At 45.9% G+C, this 17,945-nt stretch overlaps 1 protein-coding gene across 1 annotated transcript; it reads right to left on the reverse strand.

Annotated features, from left to right (window-relative positions):
• Positions 1-1,786: 1,786 nt before the first annotated feature.
• On the reverse strand, positions 1,787-16,320 carry LOC125553886 (transcription factor MYB3R-1). The gene is made up of 12 exons (XM_048717540.2): positions 15,935-16,320; positions 14,147-14,394; positions 14,012-14,066; positions 13,606-13,663; positions 8,425-8,519; positions 8,215-8,318; positions 5,903-6,031; positions 4,219-5,644; positions 3,738-3,910; positions 2,610-2,688; positions 2,248-2,460; positions 1,787-2,022 (listed from the first exon to the last, which is right to left on the reverse strand). Exons 2-12 carry the CDS (start codon positions 14,260-14,262, stop codon positions 1,900-1,902), a joined length of 2,571 nt encoding a protein of 856 aa, XP_048573497.2. The 5' UTR covers positions 14,263-14,394; positions 15,935-16,320; the 3' UTR covers positions 1,787-1,899.
• Positions 16,321-17,945: the final 1,625 nt, after the last annotated feature.

The raw sequence follows: 17,945 nt of genomic DNA on the forward strand, positions 1-17,945 counted from the left end.
AATAAATCTGGGCCATCAAATCATGTCAATCCAACTACCTAGACTGCTTCAAAGTTGAGCGCTCAACACGTTTAACGTGTAATTAATTTCATGCCAAATATAGTGCTAATCACATAATAACACACAAATAATATTCTACTTAATATCTGCATGCACTTAATATACTTCCAAATTAACGTGCATTGCACGTACACATTGACTAGTACTCCCTCCATTCCAAATTATTTGTCGTGGGTATGGATGTATTTAGATGTATTTTAGTTCTAGATACATCTATTTTTGCGACGAATAATTTGGAACGGAGGGAGTAGTAATATAATGGAGCAAAACGAACCAAGCACGACACAGGCCAGACGGGAGGGCAACACAGGTGGAGCCGAATAGAGATCGTCAACGTCCGGCCGTCAGGAACTGCAATCACGCTGGGAGAGTCCATCAACATCAAGCATTGGCCTAAACCCACCTCGCCTCCAGCGCATCTGCTGGAAGAGCGCAGAGGCCATCCAACGACAGCGGCATAGGTGTATGCGGTTGGGCGGGGTCGAGGAGACTGGCGGTGCTATGATATGTAGGCGAAAGGTGCGACAACGGTGCGCTTGGCCTGTGTGGCGCCTAAGGGCATGTATAATGGTGCTATCTTAAGAATGCCATGTAAGATCATTGATGAGGTGAAGGAGAGAGAGCTCATAAGAAAAGGTTTGTCTTCTCTTATTTAAGAGAAGACAAGAGATGATCTCTTAGCACAATATGTCTCACCATGTTTGTAGGAATTGCTAGTTATTGAAGATAAGGCTAAGAGATGACCCATTGTAGACTTTCTTTTTTGTCATCTCTAAATTACATGCAAAACTTAAGATAAGACTATCTTATCAACCATTGTACATGCCCTAAGCCTAAGCCGGTAGCTTTTCCTCCTCTTCCCCAAATCTATAAGACGGTGAAAAGGCCACACAACCCAATTGAGAATAAGTGAGCAACACAAATACAACCGGTATTGGAGTTGGGCGAGCAGACCGACACGCCGAGACAAATGACCAATACACCGAGGACCCATCACACAAGCCACATCCCCCAATCAACCAATAGCCTCCCTCTCAAGTGAGCTTAAGAGTTTTAAAGGATCTGTGCACAAATTGGATTTTATACATTGTAAAAATAAAAAAAGGTAACATTTTTAGATAGTACTCATTCGCAGCAGGAATGATTCGTCTTCACCAAGGAACTCAAGGTTCGAAATATAGCTTTTTCGATAAATGGCGCTTTTATTAACTCAAAATGTAGCATCAAGCGGATACAAAGCATGATGAGTAACATCCGGCCTCTACATAACGAAGATGCACACAACCAAACACCAAAAGTTTGATAAAAAAATAAAACTAAATGAGAAACCGACATATCAGAATGATTCCTCTTCACCAAGGAACTCAAGGTTCAAAATATAGCTATGTCCCTTCCTGGCATTTTTCCCATGGCATAACACGAAGTTGCGTTCTTCTCTGTGACATTTTATGGACATTCACACATTATCTTAGAGCAATAATATTTCGCAGCTGGCACGGTCCACCTTTCCCGAGTAACTCAAGGTTGGAAACACAAGTGTGAGATCTCCTGACATTTTTCCATGACATACTATGAAGTTGTGTTCTTCTCGATGGCATTACGACTTTCACAAATGTCCCCATGACAAATAAGTTTGATTGTAAGACCATATGGTAAGCCCTTTTTCTTTAACCGCGAGCAGCATGACAAAGTTTTAACACAATAGACATGCATAGACAATGAGGAGTGACGAGCAATGAGTATATAGATAAAAGAAGCAGAAAAATGTATACAATTAAATTAATAGGAGCTACAGGCATGTACATACTGATTCTGCATCAGAAAAGCTTTCTCAAGACGCTACCGCACATTCTTCAAGACATAAGAGGAAGTTGGAGATCTTCCTAAAGTGCTGCATCTGTTGTCTTCTTTCTTCTTCACAGGTGTGGTGCACTCGTTGAAATCAAGAATCCTTGCTTCCGACTGCAGAAGTAATAAGGTTATTAATTAGTGAACATGATGTAGGCACTCAAGGTTCGCATTTTGTTGCAGTAAAAAGTTTCTATGTTTTCTTCTTGCATGACATGGCGTCGGTTCGAGGAACCTCATGCGAATTCAACATACGTAACATTTTCATTGAATTTCAATACAATCAATAGCAACCATCAGTAGTAGTATTCAAAATAGGCGGCGGTGAAGTTTACGTACCATGACATTGGATATCTGATTGGTTGTAGCATGTTCCTTCTTGATAACAATATGTTTTATGTTTTCCTTATCAGAGCTTTCCTTGTTACATAGGCTCCCACTTTCCAGGAGTTCATGCGCTTCCTCCAGAGCTGGAGCGTTCTGCTCATTTATTTGCTTCACCAATCCTAGAGCATCAAAAGTTGTGCCTGTTGGGCTCATGAAGAATCCATCCTAAAAAGAACAGCATGACGACAGCTACTTTAAGCGCACAAGTATTACTCCAAACAGCAACGTATTGATTGGAAATATAACTTTTGTTTGCAAGTGTACTGAACATAATTATAACTGGCCTCTATGATGCAGTAATGCAAATAAACTACCTGGAAGTTTGTGAACAAAGGAGATTTCCATGCAGAAGGAGATTCTAACCCTCTTTTGATTCCTGGGGTATCAGCTAGTCTGCAAAAATAGCAGTTCGGAGATTCACTATTAATGGTGGGAACTCTTTACTCACACTATTAGAGGAATATCAACAATAAAAAAGGATTCCTTTTGTTGTATCATTGAGGCCGCATAACAAGGTAAATACTCCCTCTGTAAAGAAATATAAGAGCGTGAACAGTCTTATATTTCTTTAGAGAGGGAGTAGTAATTTACAACAGGACAGAGAGAGCTATGGTTATAACCAGATAGGAGTTTGTTATTGCAACTTAACAGACTTGGGGCAACACGAGAAAAAGTTTACTACGAAAAGATTTAATACTTCTGTTTTGTTTAGATAAGAAATATGCTAACGCTCAAGTGGTGGTGGAAACAATACAAGTCAGGCAGCCACAACATATCTGGTGCATGATTACAAATTTGTTTGAAGATCAAATCAACACAAAAATAGTTTAGGTGCAAATGTACTTACCAATCTAGTACACTTAAAAAAATATTTCACATATGTTTACTTATCAACCTAGATACTAATGATAAATAAGAAAAGTAATAAATTAATTAAACTTCAACATGATAAATCTCCCTGATTAAATTTACCAACATGGAAGATAATGGATTGGACTACACATGAAGAAATAGTGAACAACTTAGTAAACAATAAGATAATCTGTATTCTTTTTCAGAATTAAAAACATAACTTAGTTTGGAATTGTAATGTAGGATAGTCTAAAATTCATAGGAACAAGAATCAATAACTTTTAGTTAAAATGGGCGTGAAATGATTTTGGCAAGATTCGATAGTATTAACCTAATTATTTTCAATATTTATTCGTGACATGACATCCATGTGTCAGCCAAGTTAGGTGGCACATGTTCTTTAAAAAAAGAATAAAGTAGAAAATATTTTAGCTATTGGTTTGCACAAGATGTGTTTCATGTGTCAACTCTTAATTTGATAAAAATGACATACACTGATTCGATTGATGTTAAAGAACTATACAGTTCATATGTCTATTAAACAAAAGAAACTGCTTAGATAGAAAAATATAAGAGAGTATAAACCTTACATGTTTACATACTCATAATCAGCATTGATATACACTGAATATTTTTCAACGAGAAGTTCTGTTGGTTTTGATCGAGAAGATATTATGTCTTTAGAAAAAGATTTTGTAGGGGTATTTAGCTTCCGACGTTCTGGATTTGGACCATTCCTATCAGTAAGAATCCCTGCGGATACCTGCATTAAACCATTTTGGCAAGGAGAAGATCAGGTAAGGAAACATGTATAAGCACGACACTCGTTTAAATTTACCAGCTTCACGTTAGTCTTGAAATTTTATTGCCTGTTGCTGAATTATTTGCCAACTGCCCATGCTACCTTAAGAGTTAACACCCAGTTTGTACTTCCCTGGTAACCAGTATTTCAGAGTTCAGACACCGGGGATATTCCCAGTGTATGCTACCTACCTTACCATGATTGATTGGCAATACCCTGGCATTATGGTAATGAATAAAAGGAAGAATCAGTAGTATGAGAACACTCACTAGATTGTAAGCGGTATCCCTCTCGGTAGTGGAACATCTCTCTCGTTTCTCCAAAGTATTTATGTTTGCATTATCTTCAGTTTTACCCTGATAAATGATATCTTTCAAATTTTCAGGAATCAAATCAAGCGAATCATCTCGAGTGGCATCTCTGCAAGATCTCTCAGTTCTTGTGGATGGCATGGCTGAGCTACCACAATCCTTTTCAGTACCCATTTTCTTTGCAAGTCTTACATCTGGAATAGGAGATGGGGGCTCTCTCTGCCGCTTCTTCATTATCGACGGTGTGCATACAGAACTTTTGGCAGCACTTTTCAGCACATCATCAGGACTCCTATCGCGTGTAGGGGAGCTCCATAATCTTAGTGGAGTGGAGAAGCTCATGGATGGCCTCATGAACTGTCGAATGCCAAGAGGACTATATTCTGGCAGGTCACTCGAGCTTATGAGCTCGCAGCTGACAAATGGAACTTCAAGGCTTGGAAAGCAAGGAGGTTCATAGCATAAAGATTCTGAATGCTGCTTTTGTCCTACCACGGATTTACCATGGTTTGGTGACGCTTCTCTTCCCATGGTTGTAGATTCCAAAGGTTGTGACTCTTCAACACTTGTCAGCTGTTGCTCTTTGGATTCTGGTACTATAGGCAGTGACTCTTCAACACTTGTCATCTGTTGCTCTTTGGATTCTGGTACTATAGGCAGTTCACTGGAAACAATCTGGCTAGCACGGCCTGAACAAATAAAGGATGGAGGTACTGATGTTGCAGAACTTTGATGATGCACAGTGCCTGTCCTGCTTGATGAGTATGTATGCAATGGATAAAGTGGTTCTTCAAAATTGTTCGCAACTTCAGATGAGCATGCACTGTGCTGGTAATTTGGGCTGAAGAAAGAATCAGCACTGATGGAGTCTGGTGCAGTAAGACTCTGATAAGAAATATCCTGCCACAGTTCTGACTGAAGATCGAAGTCGGCTACAGAAAGGTCTTGCTGCCAGTGCATATCTGGATCATTTTCGGAGATTGACAACTGGTGACGAGTCTCTGGTGAAGTAGAGGCAGCATCGTTGGCTTTAGTATCGCATGCTTCCTGACATGAAGAGTAAGAGTCATGCGCTCCATCACTGGAATGTATTTGCCCATGACAGCCCACAGGCTCATCAACTTGCTCCACTTGAGAAGAAGAAATATTAGCCAATGCTGATTGGCTAAACTCCGAGGAATCTTGTACCTCCTGATTAACATTCAAACCACTGCCATCACTATTTTGCTGCGTCATTGCAGATGATGAATCAACATTTAGACTCCCTCTAGGATATAGAGCAGCTGGTAGGCCCTGGAACTGAGCCAGTAATCCTTCTGCTCTATACGATTCATATTTCTTCTTAACTGAGCTGTGCCAATGATTTTTTATTGCATTGTCCGTCCTAACAGGGAAACATAAAAACACTAGTTCAGTTATCCTTATTGTCCAAACCAGCTCACTAGTACTCCAACAGGACAATGTTATGATGCATTTCTTACTTGTATACAAGTATTCAACATAGAAAAGCAGGTTTTCAAACTGTGAAGACATAAGATAAACTGGAAATAAATTATTACCAATTCACAAAGCATTCACTTTTTCCAATTCTAATCGCATTACTGAAAATTCTAATTGCGCTAGCAGAGGGTAAAATTGTTACCTTCCTGGTAGAAATTTTGACAGTTCAGCCCATTTGTTTCCGTATATGTGATGAGCCTGAATGAGCCTTATCTCCTCTTCTTGCGTCCATGCATCTTTGTTTATACCAGGATTAAGGTGATTGTGCCACCTAAATGCAGATATCTGATCAGAAACTTAGAAATTTTTATACTGTCTTGGTGCCCAGTTCGACGTGACCCTCAAAAATTACACCACTATTCATTTGCACTACATACAATTAAGGTGATTGTGCCACCTAAATGCAGATATCTGATCAGAAACTTAGAAATTTTTATACTGTCTTGGTGCCCAGTTCGCCGTGATCCTCAAAAATTACACCACTGTTCATTTGCACTACATACGTCCCCATAAAAGAACGCGTGCTAAAATATGAAATATATAGAATAATCACCATGCGATGAACCATAGCAATTGATCAAGAGAATACCTTCAGTAATTCAGTATCACGGTTAACTACTAGTATCAATAGAATATATGGTAGAAGTTTAAGTTCCACAATAAAACATGGCGGCTGCTACAAATCAGCCGATTGATTTGTTACAAATTTAAGTCGCCCCCAGAGCCGTCCGATCTGACACTCAAATCCCAGCCGCAGGATCAGACAACACCACGACACAGTCATGGCAGCAGCTCCATGGCGGCACCGACGGCCCCCGATGGCGCTCCATTGCACCACTGACAACCCCGCCGCGGCGCTTCATTGCAACTCCAGCGATCCCTGCGGCGCTCCACTGCAGCGCCGGCCGTGGCGCTTCATTCCAACTCCGGCATTCCAACTCCGGCATCTCCGCGGCGCTCCACTGCAGCGCCGACCAAGGCGCTTCATTGCAACTCCGGCGATCCCCGCAGCGCTCCACTGCAGCGCCGGCCGCGTCGCTTCATTGCAACTCCGGCGATCCCCGCGGTGTTTCACTACAGCGCCGGTCGTGCTCCATTGTAGCGCCGACTAAGCTTCAACAGCCCCACGGCGCTTCATTGAAACTCCGGCGAGCTTCGTTGCAACTCCGGCGGCATTTCAATCAACTCCGGCGGCGCTTCATCGCAGCTCCAAAGGCGCTTCACTGCAGCTCCGGCGGCCCTGTGCTGCTTCATTGCAACGCCGGCGAGCCCGCTCTACTTCACCTGTTGCACGCAGCTCCCGCCGGCCATGACAGCAGCTTCCGCCCAGCCTAGCCTACGGCAGCACGAGGTGAGCGGTGACAGCGATTTGCAGCAGCGGTGCAGCGACACTAGGCGACGACAGTTTGTAGCAGCGGTGCAGCAACGCGTGGTGGTGGCGGCGCTGGTCTACGACGACGGGCAACGGTGCTGGTGTGTGGGGCGGTGTGGAGAAGGAAGAAGAAGAGGAAGAAAGAACGAGCGGCTCAGCGCATCGGGAGGAAGAGATAAGGGAGGAACAGAGATAAGCGGCGCGTGGGCCCAGCGGACGCGTGGCGCGCGCTGAAGACGGCTTACGAAGCGCGTTCATCATCCGACTGATTTCAATGCTTTTCCATAAAACATATACTCTCTCTGTTTCAAAATACATCTGTGCATTAGGTGCCTTCTGTGCGACCAAGAACCGGAGACGATTGGACACCTAATGCTTACGTGCCCATTCACTAGGCAGACTTGGCATGAGGTCCTGTCTTGGCTACGCCTACCGGCACCGGCGCCCGAGCACGACGGCTCGCTCACGGATTGGTGGCTGCGCGCAAAGGACTCGACACCGCCAGCACTTCGCAAGGCGCTCAAATCTGTGGCGCTCCTGGTACCGTGGATGGTTTGGAAGCATAGGAACGCGTGTGTTTTCGACCATGTGAGACCTTCGCTGAACGAGTTGGTAGACAGGATTAAAGACGAGACCCGATGTTGGGCAAAGGCCGGAGCTCAAGGGCTCAGGGTCGTTTTGCCACCATCCTGGGATGTCCACTGAGCCCCTCTTGGCTGTGTAAAACTACCTCCTAGGAGGATGTAAATTCCCCTTTCTTTCCAATGCAATGAAACGCAAAAGCCATTTGCGTTTTCTCGAAAAGTACAAGCCTTATATACTTTGTGTGACATAAAATTGATGTCATTAGGTTCATTTTCCAAAGTAATTATTTGTGGTTGTGATTTTGTATCACAAAAGTTACATTAATAGTATTGGTCAAAGGCTTGTCCTAGCAAAACCTAATATGCTATGTATGTTGGAACGGATGAAGTACTTTCATAGTAGCCAACATGCTTCGGTACTATCCCTGGAATTGATATTATCGGTACTTATCGTGGCATATACTTCCATAGAAGGCAAAATGAGTTAATATGCCATACCTTTCGCGACATTGCTTCCCAATGCGTCCTGACAAAGCTTGGGCGATGGTTGACCATTTCGTGGGTCCATATTTCTTTACCATCTGAATAATGATGTCATCTTCCTGAAAAGAAGGACAACGAACGGAATAATGTGGCATGTGATGTTGTTCATTATTAGGGATTGGTTTCTAAAATATAGAAATGAAAATCATTCAATATGGATCTTACTTCTTTAGACCATGGCCCTTTGACTAGCTCAGGATTCAAAACCTTCTGCCACCTATGCAAGCATTGAACGTCGGTCCTATCAGGAAAACACTCAGCTGGAAGGAAAAAACATGTAGTTTATCAAGCATCGTATTACGATAAAGATGCAACAAGACTTTTCATTAATAGTCATGGGAAAAAACTTCATACAAAAGCATAAAGTTAAGTCAAACCGTGATGAAATCCAAGGGAAAAGTTTCATGTACATGCATCTAAAAAAACATAGATGTGCATCATATGTTTAGAACATGTTCACCAAAACACGCCATGCTAAATTATTATGAAATGTGCCTTGTACAAAATAGACAAGTAGGTGTAGCCAAAAACTGTTGAACGTTTTGTCTTTAGTGTGCAAGGCATGATCACATCTAATCATATTTACTCTAGTTAGCGATATCTGAAATGATATGGCCACCATATTTAAAGAATACTGACAATTTCTTCTAGTAGATCAGTTGTAAGATGGAGCTAGCATAATATAACAATGAAGTTTGAGAACAGTATGTACAAAGTGTAATTTATTGGTGCGCAAAATAAGAAAAACACAAGCATTATCCAGGAGGGCATATTTTTTTTCGAGAAAACGCAAAGGGACTTGCGTTTCATTTCATTGAAAAGAGGGGTTTACCGAAAAAGGCTTTCACCCCGCTTTATATATAAAGCAAAGGACCACGAACATCCGAAACAAACACCACCACACCACAATGCACACACCCAGGACAAGATACAAAGGTGCTAAAGATCAGCAACATCAACCCCAAGCGAGCAAAAGATGAGCAATAAGAACAACTACAGGGATGACAGAGCCTTCCACCATGAACTAGCCACCACAAGGACACAAGCTGACCGCCGACACACATGTGCTCCAAGACGGTGCCTTCAAGAAGGATACGGCTCCGAAGCGTCGCCACCGCCCGATCCAAAGGATCAAGATTTTCACCCGGAGCAAACGGAGGACAGGAGCAGTTACAGTACTCCGAGGAGGTAGTTTTACAATCAGGCAACAGTCATTAGTGTACATCCCAGGTTGTTGGGAGGACTAGTCTAAGTCCAATGGTGCCTGCCCTGGCCCAGAGCCGGGCCTCGTCCTTTATGCTGCCTACAAGGGATTGAACGGATGGGCGCGCACGGTCGAAGATGCAATCATTTCTGTGCTTCTAGATCATCCAGGATGTGAGGAGTGTTGCTGAGGCCAGGCCCTTGCTCATTGGTGCTGGTGTGTCATGCCTAGCGGTGTGCCACCAATCGAGCAGGGATCGGTTGTTGTCAGGCGGCGTGCAAGTCATGCGCATCCAAGAGAGAATTTGGTGCCAGACCTGTCGTGAGAAGGGGCAGTCTAGCAGGAGATGATGCATAGTCTCTCGTGCTTGGTCGCATAAGGGGCAGGCGGAGTGGTGTTGCAGCCCATGCCGAGCAAGGCGATCCGCCGTCTAGCAGCGGTCCAAGCTGGTTAACCAGTGAAAAAAATTCACCTTTGGTGGCGCCCAGCTCTTCAAGGTAAGCTTCCAGTCGCTGCAGGCCGTCGATCCGTGGAAGGAGGCGAGCTAGGCAGATTTGGCAGTGTAGGTGCCTGCCTCATTCCACTTCCAGACAAGTTTGTCAGGCGCTGTGGAGAGGCTAGTGCTCCAGGAGGGCATATTTATTGTTAACCCTTTCTTGGTGCAAAATATGTGTATTAGTTAGGCCATCAATTAATTGAGAAAATCTAAAAACACATTCATAGAGGTGGACTAAAAGCATATATGTGAACTAAAACCCTAGCCGCCGGCGCGCGACCCCCCTCCCCCTTCCTCCCCTCGCCACCGCCTGTCCGCGCCGCCGGGCAAATCCCGGTGGGTGCTGGCGGCGGCAGGGCCCTTTCACTCCTCGCTTGTGGGGACCTGGAGTGGGCGAGCGCCCCCGAGCGGTGGTGAAACACGGATCTGGGGCGCGGCGGCGCATGGTGGTGCTCGATGGTGGTGCTGCGGAGCGGCAGGCCAGGCGTGGTGGGCTGGACGCGGGCGGTGCACAGCGGATGCGTGGCCGGGGTGGAGGCGTCGGCGTTGGCTGGTTCTGCCGTGTGGGCGACGTGGGCTGCGGCGGCTCTACTCGAGGCGGGTGACAGTACCTGGCGGTGGGGCGCCATGGCGTCACGGCAGAGGTGCGGGTCAAGTTGTTGGCTCCTCTGGAGGCCCTCTTCGGCGGCTGGGTGCAGCCGATTTGGTGGCCCTCGCCGGCGGACGGGTGGCTGCTTCTTCCTCGCCTGGATCTGGCCGATGGCCGTGGTAGGGCGTTAGGGGTGACGCAGGGGAGGCTGATGGAGGGATGGGTAGACCGACTACCTGTCACTGGCGCAGGGGTGCGCTGTGCCGGTCCAGACGAGCTCCGCTCCCCCTCCCCTCTCTTCCAGGCTTAGTGCCTCTTGGCTGCAGATCGGGGTTCGGGGTGGGACGGCCACCGGCCGTTCCGATGGTGCTTAGGTCCTGCCGGTTGGCTCAAAGCCCGTACCTTAGAGGTCTCCGGAGTGTCTGGATGCAGGGCGGTGGCCTTGGTGGTGGGAGCTGCGGGCTCGTGGGCGGAGCTCGTAGCTCGGGCGCTGACGGTCTCGCTTTCATGGCCGCAAGGGCGGCATGGGGGCGGGCCTTCGACGCTCTACGGTGGTGGTACGGCCGGCGCTCTCCCATCATGTCGTACCCTGGGCGGAGGCAGAGGGTCGTGGCCGGGGTGAAAACCTCGTCTGGTTCGGGCCAGACCGATGGCGGCGGCATCCTTGCGCCGTTCCCTTCCTGAAGGCTCCATCGCGGTGGCCCTGCGTCCTTCGCATTACTCCGGGTGAAAACCCCGATTAAGTGGATCGGGCGGTGGCGGCTCTCCGATGTCGTTTCTTTCCTGAAAGCACCGCTCTGGAGTTCCTGGTTCGTCAAGTTTCGGCTCTGTCTCCTCGCGGTGACTTGGTTCCTTAGCTATGCTCTTCTGTCTACTTGTTGTTTGCTTTGGGATCTTGATGAGGACATCAATACCATTGTTACACCCACAGCCCCTACTGTTACATATACTGGACCAATTACTAGAGCTCGCGCACGCCAATTAAATTACCAGGTACTTTCGTTTCTTGGTAATGATTCTAATGTTCATGAGATTATGATGCTGCCTAAATTGGATACATTTGTTTTGCTTACAAATGAAGGGCCTAGCTTGGAGAAGGATGAACATTGGAGCAAGAACACGCATGGAGTTGATGGCATGCGCAAGGGGATCAAGAACGGAGTTACAAGTGATGATTTCAGGACTTTGAAGCCGCCATAAGGAGTGCATGAAGCCTTGGGCGAAATATACAAGATGCCACTTCATAATATTCGTCCATAGGCTATTCTAGGTGTTGCGTCACCTTATTAATGGGCCAGGCCCATGTAATTTCGAAATACTTAAGTATAGGCTATTTTTAGAGTCCGTATGTGTGGGGAAACAAGAGTTAGGGTTGGTTTCGGACCCCACCCTCAAGGGCCACGAAATTCCCCCCTCTTCCTCCATATATACAGCCCTTAGGGCGTCGTTTAGACTTTGGGTTTTGTTTAGATTAAAAGTTCGCCATAGCTGCAACTTCACGTACTTCGTTTGTGTCCAACGACCAGACCAAGACGTCACAGAACCCCACCTTGATCAATAAAGCTTTCATCTTATATTCGCAATATCCCGATTGCAATCTCAGTTTCTTGCTTGTTCTTCGTTTGCTCGCAGGAAACAGACCCTCGTGGTCAGGTTGATCGTGCTCCGGCGTGGTCAATAACCCTCGGAAGTTGGTTTAGCGATTGCTAAGGCGCGACGTCTCTCACGTTCGTAGTCGGATCGTCAAGGTCGACTCCCACAGAAAACGATAGCCACCATCTCATCGAAACATCGGGACACCTTAGCCTCTATCAGATCTTGGGAGTAGTGTTGCTGGTCGTCAGCTCCCTTGTATCTGCCTTGGGTGTGTGTGTGGTGTCAGGTGTTTGCAGTCTGTATGCCGTTGGTGCTTTATATATAAAGCGGGGCGAAAGCCTTTTTCAGTAAAAGCATATATGTTGGGAACATGAGCCTAGGGCCCTACAGCCAGCATGATTGCAAGATTCAATATTTTAGGAGTTAGTATGCAACACTCAAGGCATCCATCTAGGCTATACAGATTGAGTTTGCTTCAGCTAGGTGGTGTTCAGTTCGGCCTTTAACCTGTAATTATGTGATAGTATACTTCTTCCGGTTCCCTAAAAGGCTGTATTTTTGGACAGAGGGAAAGTAAACTTTTGAAACTTCGACTTCCAATATCCCCAATAATACTTGGTTAGATAGTTGCAAAACATATTCATAAAATTGTCTTAAAAGTATTTAATATTTTGGGGTTCTATCAATATGTTGTGACAGATATTAGTTGTGAAAGCTGTGTTCAATTTGGCCTTTAACCTGTACTTATGTGGATAGACTCAGAGGTACGGCTCAAGAGGCCTATACGTGGACACAAAGGGGGGCAACAGAAATTTTTGGATAAACTGCGAGAGCCAGGACTTGAACTAAAGACCTTGGTCTCTGGTACCATGTTAAGCTTCATGCACTAGCCAACGCAACCAAAAGATGTTCCCAATAAATAAAGAGTTGGCAATCCATGGATCGCAAAATTATGGTCGGTTCCTGTAACACATACACGACCATGAGGTTCACCGTAACTTGCACAGGAAAAGGATGCCATAATACGCCATTCAGTTCTTTTCATTATAAAACATGGACATGGAATCATCTAAATACACAAAAACCAAAATTAGAATGTTTCTTCTCCCACTTACAAAAATACTAGGCACTTTTGACTATATCACGGCAATCAAACTTTTGCAAAATGTAACCTGAGTATCTTGCGATACTATCTCAAGCAGAAACTCTAACTAGGTAGAATTGGGGTACTGAGTAGTTAACAGGAGCACTGTGTGATTTATTAACCACGGAGCAGCAGTGAAATAAAGGAGCCTCATTTTAGATATGTCGGTTTGGATCATGCAACAAAAATCAACAAACCATAAAATACACGTCTGGAGAGAAATTTTCGAGTTATAGAGTGGCAGAAATTAAAGCAATAGTGCTAGCAAATACAATAACTGAACAATTTTCTAACTGTTGTGTTGGTTAACAAAATACCTATCTTTTTCCAATTTTTCCCATTGTGGATTTCAACAGCCTTCCGAAGTATATCGTCCTACAATTGAGTAGCATACATATAGAACATCAGACTACATGAGTGTACCTGATTTAGACACAAAAATTCCGAGCGTACACTATTTATGGCTGGCACTATTAAATTAATTATACATATGCACAATTACCAAATATGTTACTCCCTCCAATCCATATTAATTGTCGCTGGTCTGTACTAAATCAGCGACAACTAATATGGATCGGAGGGAGTACAAGAAATATTTGGGACAAAGTCAAGTTCTGTGTATAAATCTCAGTCAGGTAGTCTACAGTACCGAAGAACAGAACATATGCTTCTGAAAAATATATTTAGCCAAGAGTTACGCAAAACCGGATTTCGAAGCTTTACCTCTTCGAGGGTCCAATTTCCCTTGGTCGAGCGCCTTGCTGGACCCGTTGTCCTCCTAAAGTACAAAGAATCAGATCCATAAAGTTACATGTATAATACAAAACCTGGTGCATGGTTCTTTGACAATTATTTTACCCATTGGACAACTGCCCCTTCTGAGGTCCACTGCTGGCTCTTCCATCAGGCACAGCCAAAGCAGAGGGTGAACCCTCAGCGGCCTTCTTTGAAGTCCTTCCCTTGTCACTTGTCATTGCGAGTGAACACTGAAAATTCAATTTCCACTCTGTAGCAGAAGCCAGGGAAGGGTCTAAGAATCATTATAATGTCAAACCCCCAGTGAGTCCTTCAACGAGTTGTGTCGCAGAAGGAGAATAGGTCATAGGCTGCCAAGGAAAAGTAAAGAGGACCAAAGTAGGTTATTAATCAAGAAATACTAATAGAAGCAGCACTAAGAAATGGAGCATACGACTTGTAGGCTATGATTTTCTTCAGAATCATCGTTTCAGCAAAAGATGCATAAATAAGTAATCAAAAAATAACCACCAAGCACCAACATTTCACGAGCATACCAGCCTATCCCTCCCAAGTTTAATGTGTTGCCAGTACTACTCTGACTCCACTACTTACATACACCACAGCCTTGGTGTGCCCCCAACCTCACCCCTTTTGTTACCAAAACCTCCATCACCAGAGTACGAGGTATCACCGCTTACAATAGGTCACATAACGTCCAATAACTGTAACCTCAACCACATGACCACAAATAAAACTCCTCATTTTGTACATCATGCTCGGCTGTGTTTGTCTGTGTCGGTGTATATCCCTAGCAACTGTAGGTAATAAATATTTATAAAGCGGGGCGAAAGCCTTTTTCGGTAATAAATATTTCAGAAAATCCACAAAATTCGTCATGGTATCGGAGCTACAGGTGGTGGTATCGTCAATAATTGCCAATGTAAAGGCTCTGAAGAATGTAAAAGCAAGTAATGAGATTCTCCAGTTGAGTCACAGAGACAGCAATAGTTTGGATGGAATTTTTTGTTACCAATCTATGACTCAGTGAGTATGAGTCACCATATGGCGAATTTCCCTCTATGCTTTCAGGAGACCAAAACGACGGGGGTCTGTTTATTAATTATACCTGGACTAGGCAGCCTTGGTTGGTTGTCTCGTCCTCTATGGGCAGGACATGACTGCACCATCCCATCTCCATCTTAATGATAGTATGTGACATTCTTGTTATGCACTAATGTTATGGGTGAACACAGGCAAATCATGAACTATAGAACCCTCCTTGAGCAAAACCAAATCTTGAACCACTAAACCCTCTGTATCTCCTCAAAATTGTGATATGATTTTTTCAAGGTATGAGGAGCCTTGAAAGGTTCAATATTAGTCTGCTTTGCAAATGGTGGTGGACACAATTGAACCTTTCAAGGTTCCTCATATCACAAGAATCTAACCGCCCCCCATAAGCTAGCCCATATTATAAAAGATCAAAAGAATCTGACCGCCCCCCACCCCAACACACACAAGAAACACTAAGATCTTGCAGGCAGGGTCCCAACATCACCAACTAGCAATCTTCGCCCAATCCTCGGTCATAACCAACATTCTTTGCATAATTTTTTTTTTTGCACATTGCGGATACAAGAAATTTTCTATGGGAAACCGAATACAACGTGATCGGAGACGCATCCAGCAATGTAGCGGAACCCCCGGAGACAAAATCCGCGTGAGAACCCTTGATATGGAAAAATAATAATCCACAGCAAACTCCTTCTAAGATCCGGCGAATGGCCGCCCCACCAAACGGGCCGACATCACCTGCAACCCCAGGGAGTCGGCGATGGAAAAGAAAACGGAGATTTCTACCTTTCCATTGGAAACAAGAAAGACGGGGGTAAACGCAAGAAAGCTTACCTCTCCGGCGGATCTGACGCAGCGCGTCCCCCTGCCCCAGCAACGATTGACCCGCGCCGCCTGAGCCTCCTGCCGCCTCCGCCACCAAATCCCTAATCGCCGGAGCACAAAAGGAAAAGTTTCTCTTTCTTTATTGGATTGAAATGCAAATAAGTCTTCTCTCCCCTTCCCTTCGCCTCGGAGGTTTAAATTGGTGGATGCGACAGACTGGAAGAGTAGGAAGTGGAGTGGAAAGGACGGCTCGGATGTCGGTTACCGGCAGAACCGATAGGTGTGAGCCGTTTGCTCAACGGCTAGCCTGCCGCTTCGGCGGATTTTGAATACCAACGGCTGGCCACTGGGACTGGCCGGTGAGCGGAAGCGTCGAGGATCCCTCCACAGCGGAGTTTAACCTCGTGGAGAGAACTACCTCCTATGCGACCTGGGTCGCACGCAGAGATCGGGAGACCCGCTCCAACGATGGACACCTGGCAAAACCGAATCTCAAAGCACGTGGGCCATTTATCATCTGTTTCGTTAACAAATCCCGAATCCTAAATTCTATTCTAGCCGCCGTACGTAATCTGGGTTCCCCTTTCCTTCTTCCCTCTTGCTCGCCCCGGCAGCCGGCGCCGCCCCGCCGCCTCAGCTGCTCTCTCCGGCCGGCTTCCCTAGGCGCTCCGGAAGCTTGTTCTTGAGGCGCTTCTCCGGCTCGTTCGCCGTGGCCGTCACCCCCGCTGCTCTCCCGCGAGGCCCCGATGTCCATGACTGCGTTCCTCGGTGCCGGGACAGCTCGTCCTTCAGGCGCAGCTCATCTGCTCATTGCCTCACTGCCCATTGGCGCTCCGTGCATGGCCACCATCCTGCTCCTCTGCTCCGTCCAGCTCCCCCGCCGTCTACGTTATTCAAGCTGCATCTTGGCACATGGGGTTGGACCGACGTGAGGAACAACCCCAACAATGACGACCAAGGATAAATCTTGCCAGTGATTTGTTTTTTTTTTTGCGGGGTGATCTTGCCAGTGATTTGAGCTGAAAACAAAGTAGGAAGAAGCCGTGAGAAAAAGGATGGAAAGAATGTGATTAGCGAATTAATAGGAATTAGGGAATTAAGTGCCTTGCCTTTTTAGGGGTATTAATTGCCTTACCTGCGTTATTTTGCCAAGTGCCCACCGTTGGAGCGGGTCTCCCGATCGCTGCGTGCGACCCAAGTCGCATAGGATTTTCTCCCTCCCCCAAACAGCATCGGAAAAGAGAAGTCCGAGAACGAACCAGGGCTAGATTGGCCTACGAGGGTGATTTGGTTTCCAGCCACGTCCCCAGGCGTCGCTTCCCAAGACGCGGCAAATTCAAATTTGGTCATTCCTGCTCAAAAAAATGCCGCAAGTCCGACAATCAGCGGCTCGTCAGTTCGGCGATCACCTTGCCATAGTTCGGCAATCGGATGAAAAGTTCGGCGTACAAAAAAGGAAAGGACGCGTGAGCATTGTTGGGGAACATAGTAATTTCAAAAAAAATTCTACGCACACACAGGATCATGGTGATGCATAGCAACGAGAAGGAAGAGTGTTGTCCACATACCCTCGTAGACCGAAAGCGAAAGCGTTAGCACAACGCGGTTGATGTAGTCGTACGTCTTCACGATCCGACTGATCAAGTACCGAACGTACGGCACCTCCGAGTTCAGCACACGTTCAGCTCGATGACGTCCCTCGAACTCTGATCCAGCCGAGCTTTGAGGGAGAGTTCCGTCAGCACGACGGCGTGGTGATGATGATATTCTACCGACGCATGGCTTCGCTTAAGCACCGCTACGATATTATCGAGGTGGACTATGATGGAGGGGGCACCGCACACGGCTAAGAGATCCAAGAAATCAATTGTGGTGTCCAGAGGTGCCCCCTGCCCCCGTATATAAAGGAGCAAGGGGGGAGAGGCGGCCGACCAGGAGGAGGCGTGCCAGGGAGGAGTCCTACTCCCAGCGGGAGTAGGACTCCCTCCTTTCCTAGTTGGAGTAGGAGAAGGGGGAAGGA

This window comes from Triticum urartu, chromosome 1A, assembly GCF_056163025.1.
Source record: "Triticum urartu cultivar PI428250 chromosome 1A, HENAU_Tu73, whole genome shotgun sequence".
In the NCBI taxonomy this organism is placed as follows: domain Eukaryota; kingdom Viridiplantae; phylum Streptophyta; class Magnoliopsida; order Poales; family Poaceae; genus Triticum; species Triticum urartu.

What these genes read in the sequence shown, in the direction of transcription:
- LOC125553886 (XM_048717540.2), bottom strand. Translation starts at nt 14,262, where the DNA reads ATGACAAGTGACAAGGGAAGGACTTCAAAGAAGGCCGCTGAGGGTTCA. An exon ending in GAAATTGGACCCTCGAAGAG is followed by an intron (nt 13,664 to 14,011) that starts GTAAAGCTTCGA and finishes ACTCAATTGTAG; the next exon opens with GACGATATACTTCGGAAGGC. An exon ending in CTTTGTTCACAAACTTCCAG is followed by an intron (nt 2,461 to 2,609) that starts GTAGTTTATTTG and finishes TGTTCTTTTTAG; the next exon opens with GATGGATTCTTCATGAGCCC.